The sequence below is a fragment of the Poromitra crassiceps genome (assembly GCF_964638095.1).
Source record: "Poromitra crassiceps genome assembly, chromosome: 22".
Lineage (NCBI taxonomy): Eukaryota > Metazoa > Chordata > Actinopteri > Beryciformes > Melamphaidae > Poromitra > Poromitra crassiceps.
Genome location: NC_139647.1, coordinates 19,973,302 through 19,994,486, shown reverse-complemented (window position 1 = coordinate 19,994,486; position 21,185 = coordinate 19,973,302). Strand labels below are relative to the sequence as shown.

The following is a 21,185-nucleotide window of genomic DNA, read 5'->3' as shown; positions in this document are numbered from 1 at the left end:
GTTTCTGGTGTCATCTGAATGGAAGAATGACTAAATTTGAATATGAAAAATATAAATGTTGGTATAATAAACTTTGATTACCAGTTCTTTTCATCAAATTAGTAGCTATAATTGGGAGTGATGGTGTTACAGTAGGCTACTGGTGGAAGTGCACGGTCACAATCTGGCCCCATGGTAGCGAGATTGTTTTTTGTGTGGCCCTCTCTATCATCGAAGTTGCCCATCCCTGATATAGAAAGAGTATATATGGATCTATAGTGGACTAGCCTGACATCACCAGACCAATTCACAAATTCAAAATAAATAATTATTTATTCATTTATTCCAATGAATAAAGCTTCATTGTTTTGTAATAGCTCCATTCTGTTACTAAAGAAAGTCTACTCTCGATCACCTGCTGTAAAGAAAGAAAGTAATGAATAAAGACTTAAGTAATGCATTGAAAATGTTGTATCCAATCTGTAAGAAATGATTGGGAATTGTAGTTTTAATGAATCTCTACTTTCACTCTCTAACTGAATGAATTGAAAGTGAGTCTCACCCTGAAAGACCAGGCAAATATGCAGAAATCCTAGAAAGCCTTTGACGGAGTTGTGAGCGGAGGGAGAGAGAGGGAAGGAAGGAGAGGGAGGGAGGGAGAGAGAGGGAAGGAAGGAGAGAGAGGGAGAGAGAGAGAGGGAAGGAAGGAGAGAGAGGGAGGGAGAGAGAGGGAAGGAAGGAGAGAGAGGGAGGGAGAGAGAGAGAGAGAGAGAGAGAGGGAGGGAGAGAGAGAGAGAGAGAGAGAGAGGGAGGGAGAGAGAGGGAAGGAAGGAGAGAGAGAGAGGGAGAGAGAGAGAGAGAGAGAGAGAGAGAGGGAAGGAAGGAGAGAGAGAGAGGGAGAGAGAGAGAGAGAGAGAGAGAGGGAAGGAGAGAGAGAGAGGGAGAGAGAGAGAGAGAGAGAGAGAAGGAAGGAGAGAGAGGGAGAGGGAGAGAGAGAGAGAGATGGAAGGAAGGAGAGAGAGGGAGAGGGAGAGAGAGGGAAGGAAGGGGAGAGAGAGAGGGAGAGAGAGAGAGAGAGAGAGGGAAGGAAGGAGAGAGAGAGAGGGAGAGAGAGAGAGAGAGAGAGAGAGAGAGAGGGAAGGAAGGAGAGAGAGGGAGGGAGAGAGGGAAGGAAGGAGAGAGAGAGAGAGAGAGGGAAGGAAGGAGAGAGAGAGAGGGAGGGAGAGAGAGGGAAGGAAGGAGAGAGAGAGAGGGAGAGAGAGAGAGGGAAGGAAGGAGAGAGAGGGAGGGAGAGAGGGAAGGAAGGAGAGAGAGAGAGAGAGAGGGAAGGAAGGAGAGAGAGAGAGGGAGGGAGAGAGAGGGAAGGAAGGAGAGAGAGAGAGGGAGAGAGACGGAAGGAAGGAGAGAGAGGGAAGGAAGGAGAGAGAGAGAGGGAGAGGGAGGGAGAGAGAGGGAAGGAAGGAGAGAGAGAGAGGGAGAGAGAGGGAGGGAGAGAGAGAGAGAGGGAGGGAGAGAGAGGGAAGGAAGGAGAGAGAGGGAGAGGGAGGAAGGAAGGAGAGAGAGAGAGAGCAGAGAGAGAGGGAGGGAGAGAGAGGGAAGGAAGGAGAGAGAGGGAGAGGGAGGGAAGGAAGGAGAGAGAGAGAGAGAGAGAGAGAGAGAGGGAAGGAAGGAGAGAGAGGGAGAGAGAGAGAGAGAGAGGGAGAGAGAGAGAAAACGAAGCCTCATGTAAAAAGTGAGCTGCCCAGGGGAGGAAATTCCTGGTTTAGTAAACAGAGTGTGTGTTGCACAGGAAGTGAACTTGCAGTCATTCAGTCAGTCGTGTGTGTGTGTGTGTGTGTGTGTGTGTGTGTGTGTGTGTGTGTGTGTGTGTGTGTGTGTACATGCAAGTCAAATGTATTTATGTGGCATTTCTAACATTCAGACGTGTCACAAAGTGCTCTATAGTTCAACAAAGGACATAAATATCTAGATAAGCATCTCTCTGATGTGAGTGCGTGAGTGTGCCGGGCGGGCGGGGGGTATTTGGGAGGTGTGTTCGTTTCGGCCAGCGGGGCAGCCAGCTGGAACAGTGCGCTATACATCTCATGCTGGAGAAACAAAGAAGCTGTGTGTGTGTGTGGGTCATATTTTCTCAGGATCTCTCGACCCCCTCTCTCTCTTTACACACTCCTCTCTCTCTCTCTCTCTCTCTCTCTCCCTCTCTCTCTCTCACTGTTCATTATATTTAACCTATACTGACGGCTGTGGCGGTTGTAGTTTTGGGTTAATTCAATTTCAGTTCAGTCAACTGAGGAAGTGGATTTTGTCCAAAAGGTGAAAAACTGGAGATCTCCGGCCTCTCCTCCTCCTTTTCATAAAGAGATGCTATGAGAACCAAGGCTCTCTCGTTATTATCACATGAATTGCAGTTCGAGTGAACATTTTGAATCGGGTGAAATTAAAATGTGATGATCGGCTTTGATTATTTCTCCAGTGCAGTTAGTGAAATATCACGAGTGACAGAGTCAAATGATGGAAGACATGTCAGTGAAAAGGCAGCAGACACACACACACACACACACGCACACACACACACACGCACACACACACACACGCACGCATGCACACACACACGCACACATGTACACGCGCGCACACACAGACACACACACACACACACACACACACACACTCACACACACATGTTTGAAAAGCCACAAAGGGTGGAGTGGTGTATTCTGGTTAGGCTTGCGCTCTCATTGATTCCACATTTGGAAAAGGACAGGAAACGGCCTCCTATGGGGTGGGCGGGGTTTGCCGGGAACACGGACCAATCATGTGTCAGATCAGGCTTGTCCGTCACAAACAAACACTTTTACCCACAATGCTTTTCGACCCCCCCCCCCCCCCCCCCCCCCCCCCCCCCCACACACACACACAGCATCCAGAGCCTCTCTCTGAGTGCCCTGCAGTACCCAGACGAAACATACGCTTCCAATTTTCCATCTCCAGCCACGCCGTCACCACCGCACATCTGCCCACGGCCAACCAATCATATTCACTCTACTCTCCTCCGTTAACACACATGTGGTGTGTGTGTGTGCGTGTGTGTGTGTGCGTGTGTGTGTGCGTGTGTGTGTGTGTGTGCGTGTGCGTGTGCCTGTCCCGTGTTTGTGAGAGGAAGTTGATCATTCGTGTGTCTCTCCTTTAGCATGAGGCACCTGCTTGTCCCGTGTGGATGATGATGATGATGGCGTGAGTGCGTGCGTCCTCCATGCTGTCATGTTAGAATGTACGGAGCCGTTTGGCGTGGGACCAGTCTAAGTAGAGAGGTAACATGGTGCTAGTGCAGCTACACAGAGAGGCTTCTTTGTGAGCTGGCTGTGGATGGAGGGAGGGGGGAGAGATGGAAGGAGAGAGAGAGAGAGAGAGAGAGAGAGAGAGAGAGAGAGAGAGAGAGAGAGAGAGAGAGAGAGAGAGCAGTGGGAAGTTTGCCACAGAGCGCCGCTTGTGGAATTCCAGGAATGGAAGGTGAAGTGGAGGTTGGATCTGAATGGCGAGCTGACTGCCGAGGTGATCTACCACTTTCACACCGACCACCAGGGTTACTTGACCTATGACCCCTTCTGTTGTCAAATCATGCCAACTCAGTCGACAAGGTTCATCTCTGATCATGACAATTAACAAATAGCAAACCCAGTCCACACACTGATTTGTTTCAATCACTCTTTTTTTGGCTGGAGTGAGAAAGGTCTAGTTTCCATCAAAGACCTATACATAGATGGCCATTTTGCATCCTTTGATCTAGCGAAGAGGAGGTTTGAGTTGCCCGGCACCAACTGCCTCAGATTCCTGCAAATCAGAAATGATGTTTCGATCCAAGATTCTTTGAAGACCTTTGAAAGCGCTTCCAAATGAACATGCTGTTTTTGATGTATTGCTGAGCCCTTCTCACTCAGAGTGATTTCTCTACCGCTGACCAGCCAATCAGTGATTTCTCGACCTCTGACCAGCCAATCAGAGTGATTTCTCTACCCCTGACGAGCCAATCAGAGGGATTTCTCTCACCAACGACATGGCTGACGACCCACTGTCACCTTTGGTGTGTCTGGGACTTTAAATCAATCCTGATCCATCCCGCCTCTCCAGGTGGGTCGCCAACCTGGGTCAGGCAACCCGGGTTCACCCTTTCATACCTCAAATCTACATAGGAATAACCCTGGTTAGACCCTTGGTCCAAATCTCATTAGTCAGGTGAAGTGACATGCGTGCTGTGTGTGAGTACACACACACACACACACACACACACACACACACACACACAGGTACACACTAGCACGTTGTCATTGTATGTTTTTATGTGTTTGTATGTCTGGTTGATTTGAGTGTGTGTGTGTCTGTGTGTGTGTGTGTGTGTGTGTGTGTGTGTGTGTGTGTGTGTGTGTGTGTGTGTGTGTGCATCGTCTCCAGCTGTAGCCTGCAGTATACTACATGGCCTGTAATTAGCGTGCTATTCTCTGCCTGATGCTATATCTGTATCTGTGTATTGAGAGAGGCACATGTGGTCTGTCGTTTGCGGTACGGCGTAGGATCTGCATCAAGAAGCCTCTCTGTGTGTGTGTGTGTGTGTGTGTGTGTGTGTGTGTGTGTGTGTGTGTGTGCGTGCGCGCGTGCGTGCGTGCGTGCGTGCGTGTGTGTGCGTGCGCGTGTGTGTGTGTGTGTGTGTGTGTGTGTGTGTGTGTGTGTGTGTGTGTGTGTGTGTGTGTGTGTGTGTGTGTGTGTGTGTGTGTGTGCGTGTGTGTGTGTGTACCTGTGCCGCCTTGCGTCCAGGCTACAGCCAGAGTGGAACAAACTGGTAACAACAAGATTGCTGTTGCACTTAAAAAAGTAAACAGTAAATTACCGGTATGTACCTCATGGCTGCTGCTACTGCCAACAACATACACACACACACACACACACACACACACACACACACACACACACACACACACACACACACACACACACACACATATACTGTTACTGTATACAGGGAAGTCATACAGGTTACAGTTACAGCAGTGATTTTAATGTGATCTTTATCATCTGATCATGCTGGGAAATATGAAGTGAAATAAAACATATGATTTTTTGGCTCACAATGATCTTTAAAAGCAGATATGTGCACAGAGACGTCATTTCATCAAATCATAAAGTCTGTCGACTCTGATTCTCCAATGACAAGTGGAGCCATGACCGCAGAAAGGCCCTGATCCAGTTCCATCCAAAGGTCCCAGCAGTGGAAACAGTGAGTGGGCCTGGCTGGGTGTGGACCGGGCCCTGGGCTGGGTCCAGCTCATCTGTGGAACTGAACGCAAACAGGAAAAAGCCGGACCGGAGCGGACTGGCTGTGGTCCGGTCCAAATCCAGCCAGTCCTCATAATGACTGTAAACTCATAATGACTGTAAAACGACAGGGATTTTAGCAAAGCTGCAGAACGTTTAGGAGCACTTAACACTGTGCACACGGTGTGTGTGTGTGTGTGTGTGTGTGTGTGTGTGTGTGTGTGGGTGTGTGTGTGTGTGTGTGTGTGTGTGTGTGTGTGTGTGTGTGTGTGTGTGTGTGTGTGTGTGTCGAGTATGGCTATAGGTATTTGGACAGATGAGTTTTTCTTTATTTTTGCTATTTTTCACATTTTAGAATAATGAATAATGCGGGTAATGGCAGAAATTGCAAGTTGAGGAAACCAGACGGTTTTCGCCATTTTTGCAAAGAAATCGGAAATCTTGCGGAGATCAGTTGAATTTGCATTAATTATTGCCATCACAAAATTGCAATTTCCTGGAGAGACTTGGTAATGTTTTCGGTGTCGTTTGTCTGTTCGTTAGCAGGATTAGGGAAAACCTACTGGGCCGATTTTCATGAAACTTGGTGGGACGGTGTAGCAGGGGCCAAGGAAGAACCCATTACATTTTGGAGCGGATCCGGGTCAGTCAGGTCAAGGGAGGGGCCGGGGGGCAGGGCTAGGGAAAAGGGGCCATAGCTATAGGGATAGGACGGGCATAGAGTGTTGGGGTTTGAGGGGTGGATAGGTGTATCTGGGTGGCGGGTAGTCTGGGCACCTTTCACCCCGCTTTTTGTCATGGGGGCGTAAACCACGGAACCAGACCGGAAGGAAGTGCGCCAAAAAACATCTTTGTTGCCGTTAGCTTGACGTCTCTTTCCTTGATTAATTGTCTGATGCAAAGCTTCTGTATTGGCTTAAAAGATGTGAGATTGTGAATCCGCAATGTTTCTACAAGAACTTCTTCAAAAACTTTGTTCGGTACGTCCATCTTTTGTTTTGTTGTTTGCCGTTCTGATACGTTGTGTCTAATTGTCAAGGTAACGTAAAAGTTGACGAGCTATATCCGCTGTTACTTCCTGTCTAGGCCGGAACCAGGCAGGGTGACAAAATCAATAGTGAACGGAGGCCAGGCTCTTTCTCGCCGAGAAGAGCCTGGTGACGCGAGGTTAGGTGGCGGGAGGGGGCATGGTCAGGAAAGGGGCGGGGCTAGGGAAACGGGCCATGGCCAGAGTTGGAGGGGTGGGTAGGGGGAGTGGCTGTCGGGGAATGTGGGTGTGTCAGAGTCAGGGTTCTGATCCAACTCACGAAATGTGTTGGATCATTCGCCTTGGCAGAGGTCTGCGCTCTCCGAGTGCACTTCTAGTTTCCATTGTGTTCAGCAGGTACAATTACCTTTTTATGATCTCTGGTATACTGCACTTATTCTTAGCTACATCCTATTCTCTGCCCCGTTTCCTGCAATCTAATCTAATTTATTGCGTGTGTAAATTGAAAGTGTAAGCAGCGCACCGCGGCGCTAACCCGTGGCGGTAATCTAATTGCTACACAGAGAACCTCCATGGACATTCCTCTCCTCCGTAAGGCCGCCCGAGGTTTGTGCAGCAGAGAATCCTCGGGAGAGACGACACCGCTCTCCCTGCCGCTTTGAGCCCAGGAATTCCAGAGGAATGTTGCTCGTGAAGCCGTCTCTCCTCCGGCCGACATTCCCACAGGCTTTTCCGTCCGCGGCGTCGGCGTGTGCGTTGGCATCACGCGTCGAGCGGCCGTGTGTCTTAAAGCGTGCGCGGGCGGGAGTGTGTGAGAGGAGTGTGTGAGAGGAGTGTGTGAGAGGAGTGTGTGAGAGGAGTGTGTGAGAGGGTCGTGACCCCGCCTGTGTTTCTGCACTTTTAACATGCTCTCACGAGGTTCCTCATGCTCCTCTCTGATCTTAGCGCACTCACAAAGGGCTGCTTGTACCTCCTGGATGTGGCACCTGAAACATCATGACTGTTTGCTCTAATGAAAGCAATATGGAAAAGATCTCCCCAGTTCCTTCGGTCTTTACCCACCACTTCTCTCATAGGGGGATTTAAGAGATTCAGCTAAATCAGTATCTTGATTCTGATTCAGAATGTCCTTCATAGTCATAAGAGTTATGATTCTTTATACAGTCAATGGTTTGTATGTGTGTACTGTACTAGTCTCTCCCCAGACTCAAATATTACTACCGTAAATTCCGGACTATAAGCCGCACCTTTTTTCCCGTTTTTTGGGCTTTTTTGGCCCCTGCGGCTTATATAACGGTGCGGCTTATCTATGGATTTTTTCAAAAAAAAAAAAATCAAAAAAAGAAAATCTCTCTTTTTTAGCACTCTTTCTAACTATAAATCCACTTCTGTTTTAATTTCCTCTCTTGCCCTCTTTTCACCACACTGTATGACACTGTATGACACTGTGTGCACTGTAAATAACAACACAGGTGGTGTTGTGTTATGTTGTTTTGTTGAAATGTTAATAAATGGGAGCTTCCTCAAACAGCCATCTCTTTCCCGACAATCCCCTCTGTGCATGAACCCTTACATATGGTAATTAAACATTAAAACACAATAAAAAAAAAAAAAAAAAAAAAAAAAACCATTAAAACACCCGCGGCTTATAGTCCGGTGCGGCTTATATAAGAAAAAAATAGTCAACTTTGCAGGTGCGGCTTATACACCGGTGCGGCTTATAGTCCGGAATTTACGGTACATACAGTAAATTAGTCTGTGCCACTTCACAGCCACTTCTGGGGTTTGAGGACGGGTCTAGGGGGGTTGAAACTGAATGAGTGACAGGTCATAGCACCAATGAGAGAGCGGTTCAAAAAAATGGGCTGGGCCTCCCCTCTCTTCTGATCGCAAAGTCGTTACTGATTGGGGAAGACTGAATCCACCACTGGCCAAGTAAACGGTTCACTTCCGACCCCAGCTGGCTATGGGGAAGCGAGAGAGAGATCTGCAGCATGCAGTAACGTAGTGTAAGAACTCTCATGGGTCTGGCGTTGAGACTAGTACTGTACTGTACTTTATGGTAAATGGTAAATGGCCTGCATTTATATAGCGCTTTTATCCAAAGCGCTTTACAGTCAGTAGTTACATTCACCCATTCACACCCCGATGGCGGCAGGTTACCACGCAGGGTGCTGGCACACCATCGGGAGCAATTTGGGGTTCAGTGTCTTGCCCAAGGACACTTCGACATGCAGACTGGAGGAGGCGGGAATCGAACCACCAACCTCTTTTATCCAAAGCGATTAGTGGGCAACCCGATACCTTGTACCTTTATACCTTGTATATATCAATAATAGTACTAATATTAAAAATACTGCTACTACTACTACTACTATTAGTACTACTACTACTACTATTAGTGAATGCATACATAAAATAATCTAATGTGCTCTTGCTGCCTCAGATCCAACAGCTGGAGACACAGGTGATCGATGCAGAGAAACGGGCCTTCACAGCTCACCAGCAGGTAAGGATCCAAACAAACAAAATGTGTGTGTCTGTGTGTGTGTGTGTGTGTGTGTGTGTGTGTGTGTGTGTGTGTGTGTGTGTGTGTGTGTGTGTGTGTGTGTGTGAGAGAGAGAGACGTGTGTGTGTGTGTGTGTGTGTGTGTGTGTGTACGTACGTGTGTGTGTGTGTGTGTGTGTGTGTGTGTACGTACACATGTGCCAATGATGTGTGTGTTCATTCCAGGTGCAATGGATGGAGGAGAAGCTGAAGGCTCCAGACAGTCAGTGGGCGGAGTCAGACTGTCAATGGGCGGAGTCAGAGGTGCGTTTGTTTCGATGCTGTCAGGAGCTGCAGGTCCTGGTGCAGGAGAGGGAGGAGGCCATCGCCTTGCTGGAGCAGCAGCTGGAAGAGCAGGTACACTCTGCTTAATGTAACACCACTTTCACACCAACGACCAGGGTTACAATCTACCCGGGTTCATCCCTGGTCATGACAATTCAGATCTGACCTGGGTCACAACAACCCCAGGAGAGATGCATAACAATTAGCATCTAGGCTATTATTATATGTCAACAACAGTGGCTCCTGCATTACATTACTGGCTTTCCTAGGGAGGCTAAGCAGGTCTGGCTGTGTGGGTCACTCCTTGGATGGGAGACTGGTGCTGCACGTGGTGGTGTTGGAGGACCAGTAGGAGGTGCTCTTCCTCTCTGGTCTCATGAAGAATCTCCCCAATGCCCCAGGGCAGAGACAGGGGCTCTGTCCTGTGAGTGAGCACCGCCTTTCGGATGAGACGTTAAACCGAGGTCCTGACTCTCTGTGGTCATTAAAGATTCCATCAAACAGGCCTTCCTTCAATCATGGCCACCTAATCATCCCTCATTACTTAATTGGCACTTTCAGTCCTCAACTCTCCACCGTGATAGGCTGATGTGTGCTGAGCGTTCTGGTGCAAACTGGCTGCCGTGCATCACCCAGGTGGGTGCTGCTACACATCGGTGGTGGATGAGTTGAGTTCCCTCCCCCTCCCTCCCCTGATATGTGAAGCGCTTTGAGTAGTTATTATTATAGTATTGTAGTTATTATTAATTGTGTGTGTGTGTGTGTGTGTGTGTGTGTGTGTGTGTGTGTGTGTGTGTGTGTGTGCGCGTGCGTGTGTGTGTGTCTATGGAGGTCCATACTATTCACTATTCACTGACACATGCGCAGCAACGTGTGTGTGCCTGCATGACTTAACATAGTCAATCTTGTCACGCGTGCACACGTACGCGCACTATGATGTGCGCAAACTACATCACGCGTAACGACAAGCTGCGTAGCACAGCTACTTCCAGCGTGTACACGTGTGACCAGTGTTGTAGAAATTTCGTTACGCGTTCACACACACACGCGTTGGTAGTTTCGAGTGTTACGCAACCGGAAGTGTATCTGCATCGTGCACAACACTGCGGGTACATGAACGCGTCGTGTAGTTCTGTTCTGTTTTATTCTATCTCTTTCTATGTTACATTTTCATCCAGTAGATGGTGCCAGTGACCAAACCAACCAGTTGATCAAGCATGTCGCTTCGAGGAGCTGTCCTGCTTCTGAAACAGAGCAGCGTCACAATCACATAGCCTGCTATAATGTTTATTAATGTTCCAGATGTATTTTATTTTATTGACAGTATTTCATTGTTAATATGAGCTGCTGCAAGTGTTAATGCTCTGCTGTTCCTTAACAGCAACATGTGAAGTTGTTATTTTTTATTTTGTAGCCTATTATAAAAGCCTGCTGCTCTCTGTTTTTGTTAACTTTATTCCTCATTCAGGCTATATTTTTATTTTATTTATTTATTTATTTGTTTTATTGCCTAAACATTTCAGAGGCCATTTAAAAAACGTTATGCTACATGCTGAAAGATCGCCTGGTTTTTTATTTTGTGTTTTGTAGCTATAGCCTATTATATGGTAACACTTTACAATAACGTACACAAATACTATAGTAGTTACTAGTAAACTAATCATTAACTAATAGCCAGTTAATGAGCAGCTAATGAAAAATTTGGCATTAGTCAATCACTAGTTAATCATAGTTAATGAGTAGGTAGTCATTAGTTAATGATTAGTATCTATTTTCCTGAAGTATTATTGCCTGAACATTTCTGAGCCATGATTAAAATGATGTTTATGAATTGCGTGGTTTTGTGTGCAGTGTGATCAAAGAATAGACCTAGAATGAGTGTGTTTACTGTCATGCACACAATAAACTGATAATGAGAATTACTGAACTCAGAATAATCAGTTTATGAACGAAAAAAGGGCTGTAATAAACACAGAGCGTAGCTCATTGGAGTTAAAACATAGTCTCGTGCATATTCCTACAAGTCATCATGTACAGCAGTCAGATGAAACTATAACAATATAAACAGAATTGAAACGTGTAATAATGGATATGAGTCGGTAAAAGAGTTTTTCATGCTGTCAGGACTGTAGTTGACAACTTGCTTCTACCATCCAGCCGCAAGGGGTCAGTTTAATCTAACTCGGCAATCCCAACACAACCTATTTATACTACAGCTGTTGGGTCTGCGTCTCTAACATGGTGTCATTCATTCACCAAATAAAATAAAATAAAACAACTAATAAAACAACTATAAAAACAGTTTTACCGACTCATGTATCCATTATTACACGTTTTAAATGCTGTTTATGAGGATTAATGGGCGATTTATGTTGTAAAATGTGGGCCCAAGGGATTGTGGGTAATCTTTGGTGCTGACCACAGAATAGTCTGCAAGCAATCTTGGGACAGTAACCTGCTAGCGACATGCTTGATCAACTGGTTGGTTTGATCACTGGCACGATCTACTGGATGAAAATGGAACATAGAAAGAAATAGAATAAAATACAAGAGAACTACGCGAGGCGTTCATGTACGCGCAGTGTGGTGCGCGGCGCAGATACACTTCCGGTTGCGTAACACTCAAACCTGCCAACAGGTCTGTGTGTGTACATCATTACGCGTAAGAATGATGTACGCGGGTTGCGCAGCCAGAGCGCGTAAGCGCACGCATGAAGATAATAGAACAATTTTGTCACACGGGCACATGCACGCGGACTATGATGTGCGCAAACTACATCACGCGTAACAACAAGCTGCGTAGCACAGCTACTTACAGCGTGTACACGTGTGACCAGTGTTGTAGAAATTTCGTTACGCGTTCACACACAGACCTGTTGGCAGGTTTGAGTGTTACGCAACCGGAAGTGTATCTGCGCCGCGCACCACACTGCGCGTACATGAACGCCTCGCGTAGTTCTCTTCTATTTTATTCTATTTCTTTCTATGTTCCATTTTCATCCAGTAGATCGTGCCAGTGATCAAACCAACCAGTTGATAAAGCATGTCGCTAGCAGGTTACTGTCCCAAGATTGCTCGCAGACTATTCTGTGGTCAGCACCAAAGATTACCCACAATCCCTTGGGCCCACATTTTACAACATAAATCGCCCATTAATCCTCATAAACAGCATTTAAAACGTGTAATAATGGATACATGAGTCGGTAAAACTGTTTTTATAGTTGTTTTATTAGTTGTTTTATTTTATTTTATTTGGTGAATGAATGACACCATGTTAGAGACGCAGACCCAACAGCTGTAGTATAAATAGGTTGTGTTGGGATTGCCGAGTTAGATTAAACTGACCCCTTGCGGCTGGATGGTAGAAGCAAGTTGTCAACTACAGTCCTGACAGCATGAAAAACTCTTTTACCGACTCATATCCATTATTACACGTTTCAATTGTTTATATTGTTATATTTTCATCTGACTGCTGTACATGATGACTTGTAGGAATATGCACGAGACTATGTTTTAACTCCAATGAGCTACGCTCTGTGTTTATTACAGCCCTTTTTTCGTTCATAAACTGATTATTCTGAGTTCAGTAATTCTCATTATCAGTTTATTGTGTGCATGACAGTAAACACACTCATTCTAGGTCTATTCTTTGATCACACTGCACACAAAACCACGCAATTCATAAACATCATTTTAATCATGGCTCAGAAATGTTCAGGCAATAATACTTCAGGAAAATAGATACTAATCATTAACTAATGACTACCTACTCATTAACTATGATTAACTAGTGATTGACTAATGCCAATTTTTTCATTAGCTGCTCATTAACTGGCTATTAGTTAATGATTAGTTTACTAGTAACTACTATAGTATTTGTGTAGGTTATTGTAAAGTGTTACCATATAATAGGCTATAGCTACAAAACACAAAATAAAAAACCAGGCGATCTTTCAGCATGTAGCATAACGTTTTTTAAATGGCCTCTGAAATGTTTAGGCAATAAAACAAATAAATAAATAAATAAAATAAAAATATAGCCTGAATGAGGAATAAAGTTAACAAAAACAGAGAGCAGCAGGCTTTTATAATAGGCTACAAAATAAAAAATAACAACTTCACATGTTGCTGTTAAGGAACAGCAGAGCATTAACACTTGCAGCAGCTCATATTAACAATGAAATACTGTCAATAAAATAAAATACATCTGGAACATTAATAAACATTATAGCAGGCTATGTGATTGTGACGCTGCTCTGTTTCAGAAGCAGGACAGCTCCTCGAAGCGACATGCTTGATCAACTGGTTGGTTTGGTCACTGGCACCATCTACTGGATGAAAATGTAACATAGAAGAGATAGAATAAAACAGAACAGAACTACACGACGCGTTCATGTACCCGCAGTGTTGTGCACGATGCAGATACACTTCCGGTTGCGTAACACTCGAAACTACCAACGCGTGTGTGTGTGAAGGCGTAACGAAATTTCTACAACACTGGTCACACGTGTACACGCTGGAAGTAGCTGTGCTACGCAGCTTGTCGTTACGCGTGATGTAGTTTGCGCACATCATAGTGCGCGTACGTGTGCACGCGTGACAAGAACGACTATGTTAAGTCATGCAGGCACACACACGTTGCTGCGCATGTGTCAGTGAATAGTGACGTCGATAGGACCTCATACTGTGTCTGTGCGTGTGCGTGTGCGTGTGCGTGTGCGTGTGTGTGTGTGTGTGTGTGTGTGTGTGTGTGTGTGTGTGAAGTCTCTGATGGCATGCCATAGGACTTATGAGAAACAGCTGATGTTTGTCTTCTTTCATCAGAAACAGATCAGAGTCCAGGATGCCAAAACAGTGGAGGAGAAAGCTGCCAAGATCAAGGAATGGGTGATGCTGAAGCTGTCAGAGGTATCAAAAAATATATAAGAAGGCTGGTGGCCTATTAATAGACATTTATTGTCTATGAATTATGTTTTCTTAAGGTTTCTTTCATCTTAATTGATGAGATGAGATGAGATGAACTTTATTGTCCCCGAGGGGAAATTTGTCTTGGGCAAATAGTGCCGTACAACAGCCACATATCACATGTATCGAGGTTTTGACACAATACATACAACAGACAGGAAAAAAACACATCGAGCATACAGTGTGGTCTCTTGCCAACATGCGCTTTCCACTGGGAAATTGTTCCAGCGGTGTAATATAGAAATAAAAGACAGCAAACACTGGTTAGTTCAATTTGGTTCAACACTTCATCCTAATGACATTCTAAGCATATTGCACAGTCATTGTGGGTTTATTGCACAACCCTCATTGCAATTTCCCATTATGATAAAGTCAAAGAATTGAAGATAAAATAAATACAATTTTTGGAGGTACAAACCTCACCTCAAGAGCAATAGGACACTCAACTAAATAAAACCAGAACTCAGTATAAGACAGTACAATAGAGAGTTCTGCTTTGTTTAAAAAAGAATTCAGCTCTACTAATACTAAGACAGGCAAGATTTGCCTCTGTTTGTAGAGAGTTCTTAATAAGGAGTAAGAGAATAAAATAAAAAGCTAAGAGAATAAAATAAAATAAAAATTAGTAAAAATAGTAAAATAAATAAAATAAGATAAAATAATAAAATATAAAAAATAAAAAAAAGTGAGAAGAAATCGACCTGCATATGACCTGGTTTTTAAAAGAGGTTACAGCAGCAGTGGACAGCCTCCTACGACTGGGTCCTTACCACTGTTCTTGTGGGGAACACCCTCTTTGGGGAAGGGGCAGTGCCGCCTGTTTGTTCAACAATAGCACAGAAGTGGGTAGGAAAGAGAGCTTGAAGCGGTTACTCTTACATCTATACGCTCTGTATCGTCTGCCCGAGGGCAGCAGGTCATAATCACAGAATAAAAGGTGAGATGGGTCATCTAGGATTTTGAGTGCTAGGCTGATGACCTTTTTTTCGAAGATTGTTTGGAGAGGTGCAAAGTCTCTCTTCCCAATCACTTTCATTGCTGTATTTACAATTTTTGCAAGTCTCGTTTTGAGCTGTACGGGAAGTGTTCCATACCATGCTGCCATACCGTACCTGATGAGGCTTTCCAGCACGGCATTATAAAAGGTCTCCATGATCTTGGTGCTAACACCGTACAGTCTGAGCCTTCTAAGAAAGTGGAGCCTCTGGCCCAGTTTACCACACAGGTAGTCGATATGGACATTCCATTTGAGAGAGTTTTCAATATGGATGCCCAGATACCTGTAAGAATATACCCGCTCAATAACGCTGTCGTCAATGACCACTGGGTCATGGTCTCTCAGCTCCTTTGGGTCAAAGATCATTTCTTTCGTCTTTTTAGTATTTAGGATAAGGTGGTTACTCTCACACCAGGCCTGGAAAGTGGCGATCTCATTATGATATTGCGAAGGGCAGTCTTCTCTCTTTAGCAAACTTAAAATAATTGTGTCATCCGAAAATTTTATTACGTGGTTGTTCGGGTGACTACTTGTACAGCCATTTGTGTAGACTGTAAAAAGAACTGGGGAGCTCACGCCTCCATTCATCTCACTCAGTGTATGTTATACTGGATCTTTGAAGCATGTTCTCCTCCTCCTCAGTTTCAGGTGGAGAACGCTGCGCTGAGAGAAACCAACAAGCAACAGGAGGCTCAGATTGCGGAGCTGCAGAAACAAGTGCAGGGTAAGAAGAACCTTCTGAATGGTCCATGTAGACATCCTCCTCCTTCATATACGTCTGCCTGTAGTGCACGTTAAAGCTGTTCATAGAATGCATGATGATGAAATGACAAAGATGACATACTCTGGAAAGAGAAAGATCTCAAACCCTTTCCTGGTTGGCCACAGTGCTTACTCTGTACTGTTACATACATTATCATGATGCACAGAGCCAAACTGTATCAAACATGTATCTACGACTACGTGTGTATGTGTCTCCATCCCAGCCCTGGAGCAGAAGCGTGGGGTTGGAGGCGGAGTTCTGTCCAGGCCGGGGGAGGCCCAGCGCCTGAGCAGTCTCACCTTCGGCTGTTTCCAGGTGAGGGGGAAGAGCCCCCAGGTCCTGACTGGACCGGCACCCTCCCAGAGGACCCTCAGCAGCCAGCCCGAGGGAGAGGCCGAGGGTGGGGACACGACCGGTAAGACCCCACCACCCCACGGTGGACCTGCAGATCCACGGCTATGGATGAGGACATTTTTAATATGGGGACATTCTCCTTCAAAACACAACCATCAAATGTGCTTGAGCAAGAAGGAAAACCCCACAGGTCCTGCATCTACAGTGCCCACCACAGTTCTAGATCTTCATTTCATGGATATACTGAGCCAGCATAGCACCAAACACCTTAACAAAGTGGCTTACTGCACAGTCTGCTGGGGCAAAAATGAGTTTAGTGAAAACTTTAAAAACACAAAAAACATTTCCCAATATCATTACATTACAGATTTCAGTTGATTATCATCTGCTTCTCAAATTGAAACACGATCTCAAAACCATCAGTTTTCAGAAATGACTAACAGAAAAAGGCTTACACCATACGCCAAAGCAACGCTCAACCTAAGCTCAACCTACGCTGAACCCACAAGTTTCATTTCGGCGTCCTTGTTAACAGGCGAAGCCGTTCACGCCAGCCACGTTTAGCGTGCCTGGCTCAAGGCACGCTAAAGCCGCGCTCAAGCGATCGTTCAGGATTCAGTCCTATTTTCCAAGCGTGAAGCGTGAAGCTGCCATGCATGAAGTCAATGGAAGTTGTGGGCGGGTTCAAGGCGCACCGAGCGAGGCGCTGAGGAGAAGAGAGGGCTTCTGGTGTGACCGGTTAAGCGTGAGCTCAACTTCAGCGTGAGCTCAACTTCAGCTCTGCTTATGTTAAGCGCCAGGTGTGAACAAAGGCTTAGTATTGCCTGTTGAATTTTAAAAGTATAGTTAGTTTTGAATGTGTGCAAAAGAAAATCAGCTAAATGGAAACGTACTGGATATGTGTTTGCTTCCACAGAGAAGAGCGGTAAGCAGACAGCGGGCTCCTCGGGGACAGCTGGTGGTGTCCAGAGACCGGTCCAGCCCGGGCCGCTGGGCGCTCCGCTGGAAGACGATAGCGCATCTGAGAGTATGGAGGAGAACGCGTGCGGACGCAAGTCTCGCGGCGTGTCCTCGGTGCTCTCCAGCGCCGCGTCGGAGGGGGAGGTAGGTGGTGTGTGTGAGGGCGGAAGAGGAGGAGGAGGAGGAGGAGGTGTGTGTTCTCTGCACTTCAGCCGCCCCGGCAGCGAGACCTACCAGACGGCGTCGGACGACAGCAGCTCTCTGTTTGACGACGACATGCAGCGAACCGAGCGGCCGCGCTTCAGCCTCCCGGGGGGCTCCGACGGGCCACTGGGGGGCGACAAAGAGGAGGAGGGGGCGCGGGCGCGGGGGGCCAAGATGGAGGACTGCACCTCCGAGGAGCTCAACAAGCGCTTCCAGTCGCAGAGGCTGGACTCCTCGTCCTCCTCCAGCGAGCCCAACACCCCCAGCCCCGTCCTCACGCCGGCCCTCACCCCCAAGCGGCCCAACGCGCCCCAGGACCCCCGGGACACGCCCGCCTCGCCCAAGCAGCCGCGCCTGAGGACCCCGGCGGGGTTCGGGGCGATGAGCGTGGCCCTGGCCAAGAAGCACCTCAGCCAGCCGCCCATCAGCAGCGAGGTGGCCCACGGGCGGACGCGGAACGCCCTCAGCATGCTCCGCCCCCTCCGGCCCCAAGAGAGCGAACTCAGCATGCTCCGCCCCCAGGAGACCGACCTGGACCTGGAGCAGGAGGTCGGCATGGAGACGGGCAGGGACATGCCCCCCCACCAGGGTCCCCCCGCCCTGCCGCCCTTGCCGGCTTCACCCTACCCGCCCGAACCCGGGACACAGGAGAGTCCAGACTGTGGCAGCTCAGTGCCTGGCAACAAGCCTCCCACCCCCCCTCTGCACAGGCTCCCCTCCTGGGTAAGACTGTCCACTGTTATTTGTGTCAGTACCGGTATTCAATATCTTTAAATTTAACAATTTAATGCCCACAAAATTATTCTGTGTTTTCCCAAGAATTGTATTCTTGTCGGGGTGGAAAAGCCTCAGAAACATCATTTAGACCATCATGGGACACTAAACCTCTCCATTGAAAGACTAGACTCATAAAATACTTTTAGATTGGTCAGAAGCTCAGAATGTTTAATACAAAGCAGATATCAGCATCAAAATCAGCATGTAACTGTGGTGGGTAAATATTAAAGTTAAGTTTGTAACACCTTTGCTTACCAAATAGTCACATTTTGAGGGTAGAATACTCTGTATTTAAAGCTTCAGTATTGACTGATAAATTTAAGGTACCGATGTTTTTGTTTTTGCTTTTGCTTTTCAAATATGTATATATTATTTCAGAAAAAACTTCATATTATCGCCTATGTATTTTCTCCATAGGAAAGTCGTATTTATGCTGTGGCGAAGTCAGGAATCAGACTGTCGGAGACGTCCTGCACAGACCCTGCTAGCAAAGGTAAAGCAGGGAAATAAATAAATAAATAAATAAATAAATGCATACATACAGCACATACATACATACATACTTACATACATACATACAACATACATACATACATACATACTACATACATACTGTACATACATACATACATACATACACATACATACATACATACATACATACATACATACATACATACATACATACATACATACATACATACATACATACATACATACATAAATAAGAGGTAACTGATTAATACTGTTGATCCATTGGTTTAGTTCCAGGTACTGAAATGTTTGATTGGTTAATTGGCCTGTCATCTTTGTTCTAGACCTGTCCCTCCAGTCCTCCTATCCTGCCTTTGTACTCTATACGTCCCTGATCTATAAGAATATGACTACACCGGTTTACACTACTCTAAAGGGGGTAAGTAAGAAGGGTAGACACTTTCCCTCTGCATGTAGATTCCCACCCTGTGTATTTAAAATAATGTGTGAACTTAATCTAAAGAGATTAAAAAATATGTAGGAAAGAGATTCAAAAGAAAAGTGTATTAATATTTATATATATTTTTTTATTAATATCCCTTTGTGGAAATGTGTGTGTGAGTGTGTGTACTGACAGTGTGTGTGTGTGTTCCCTCCCTGGCCGTGCAGAAGGCCACTCTGCTGAGCAGCAGTGCGTTCTCAGAGGAGTCGTCCAGCTCAGAGGACTCGTCCAGCTCCGGAGAGGAGGAGGGCTCCCTCTGCAGCTCACACACCTCCTGTAGCTCCCGCAAGGACAGCAGCCCTGGTAGCCCGCGCTCCCTCAAGAGAGGTACCACACACACGCACGCACGCACGCACGCACACACGCGCACACACACACACACACACACACACACACACGTGCACCCCCACACACACACGCACGCACACACACACACACACACACACACACACACACACACACACACACACACACAGGTCTGGTTTGAATTTCCAGGCCAGCTGTGTGGGGGGTGGTGTGCCATTGAGCAAGCCAACAAACCCCAAACTGCTGCATTAAAGTTGCTAAAATCACTACAGTCCCCCTATATAGAAATGTATTGTTTGTCTGTTGTACCCAACAGTAGTAAACAATGTCTATAAGGTATATAGACTGTACAGGTATGAACTTGTATAGGATGTACAGTATATGATGTGTATGTAGTAGAGATATCCAATCACGGACCAATAGCTGGCGGATCTGTGGGAGACCCCTGGTCTCGCAGGAGCTGCACCAGAACCAAAGTGCCAAACTGAAGGCTTCAGAAGGCTGAAGGCTATAGAAATATCACAGAAAAACTATAATTCTGACTGGAACTGTGACTGAATGAGTGTGAAGGTTTCTTAAAAAGAGTATACGTACTCGGCACATTTTCACTGGGTAAATAAACTGACTGGTCTGACTAGTCCAAAATTCACCGGCCACTTTGTATTATTTTACCAGCTAAAAAAGCTTTTGCAGATGAAAAAGGTCCAGTGCCTGCTGCCTGCCAACATGGTGGAAAAACTGACCAGGCAGCCACCGTTAAAGATTTATATTTAGCATCTGACTTTCTGCTGCCGTTGATGTCCCACTATGGGCACAGCCACTTCATATATACAGAAGAACCATATTTTAAATACAAACACTCTATGGAAACACATAATGTGAGCACTCCATCAGTACATCCTTTTGAATGAACAATGCATCATTTCATTTTGGCACCAAGAGGTCACTTCAGGTCAGTCGGTCGAGAGTGACACACTTCACTCCTCTATCCCTAGAAAATAATTTTCTAGAAAGCATGCTTGTTCTTGAGCAGTAACGTTTCACTTTATACATCTTCACACCTTTGTTGCAAATATATCACACACCTCCCACAATCATCTCGTCGTATCTCCAAAGAGCTATTCATCATCACCACGCACACGGCGTGGGACCGTACTGAACGTGTATTTTGTTCATGACCATAATGCTATGTTGATTCACACACCCGCTGTACCGCTCCTCTTCTCCTCAAAGCCGTGTCCATGTCTTCGATGACGTCGGAGAGCGACTACGCCATTCCTCCCGATGCCTACTCCGCCGACACAGAGTGCTCTGAACCCGAGCAGAAGCTCCCCAAGACCTGCTCTTCAGCCAGCGACAACGGCAAGACCGTAAGGCTGCAGTCCCCTCTGTGTCCACTGATACCACTTTCAGACAGACACGGTTCTGGTTCTGGCTCTGGTTCCGTTCTGGAGTCTCAGAACCTTGGTGCTTTCTGGCGAACCAGCCCGCGTTCACACCAGTTTAAGTGGAACCAAAGTGGGAGGACATTATTTGGTAGTCCTTCTTCAGTTTTTTTTACTTTATTAATTATTTGGTCTGGCGTTCGAGTGAACCCAGCCTTGGCCATCTCTTCCGCAAGTTCAGCATACAACTTGCTCTTTCTTGTACTGCTTTCTAGCTTTTCTTGAAATTCGGTAGATTCCCAAATCAACACTAAACATTTGGTTTCCTCAGCAGACCACTGCAAATAATTTTTCTCCATGTTGTCACTGCCTTCTTCTCCTTCCTGCTCGTT

At 46.2% G+C, this 21,185-nt stretch overlaps 1 protein-coding gene across 1 annotated transcript in view; it reads left to right on the top strand.

Moving 5' to 3' along the window:
* The window catches only part of plekhh2 (pleckstrin homology domain containing, family H (with MyTH4 domain) member 2), a gene marked incomplete at its 5' end in the record, with an annotated part of 45,838 nt that overhangs the window by 5,441 nt on the left and 19,212 nt on the right, over nucleotides 1–21,185 (top strand). Inside the window, 10 exons of the mRNA XM_083658660.1 lie at nucleotides 8,721–8,783; nucleotides 9,008–9,178; nucleotides 13,931–14,014; nucleotides 15,711–15,792; nucleotides 16,055–16,246; nucleotides 17,102–18,072; nucleotides 18,544–18,619; nucleotides 18,945–19,039; nucleotides 19,270–19,429; nucleotides 20,642–20,778. Of these exons, the coding sequence (XP_083514786.1) occupies nucleotides 8,721–8,783; nucleotides 9,008–9,178; nucleotides 13,931–14,014; nucleotides 15,711–15,792; nucleotides 16,055–16,246; nucleotides 17,102–18,072; nucleotides 18,544–18,619; nucleotides 18,945–19,039; nucleotides 19,270–19,429; nucleotides 20,642–20,778 (2,031 nt within the window). The remainder of the gene's footprint in view (nucleotides 1–8,720; nucleotides 8,784–9,007; nucleotides 9,179–13,930; nucleotides 14,015–15,710; nucleotides 15,793–16,054; nucleotides 16,247–17,101; nucleotides 18,073–18,543; nucleotides 18,620–18,944; nucleotides 19,040–19,269; nucleotides 19,430–20,641; nucleotides 20,779–21,185) is intronic.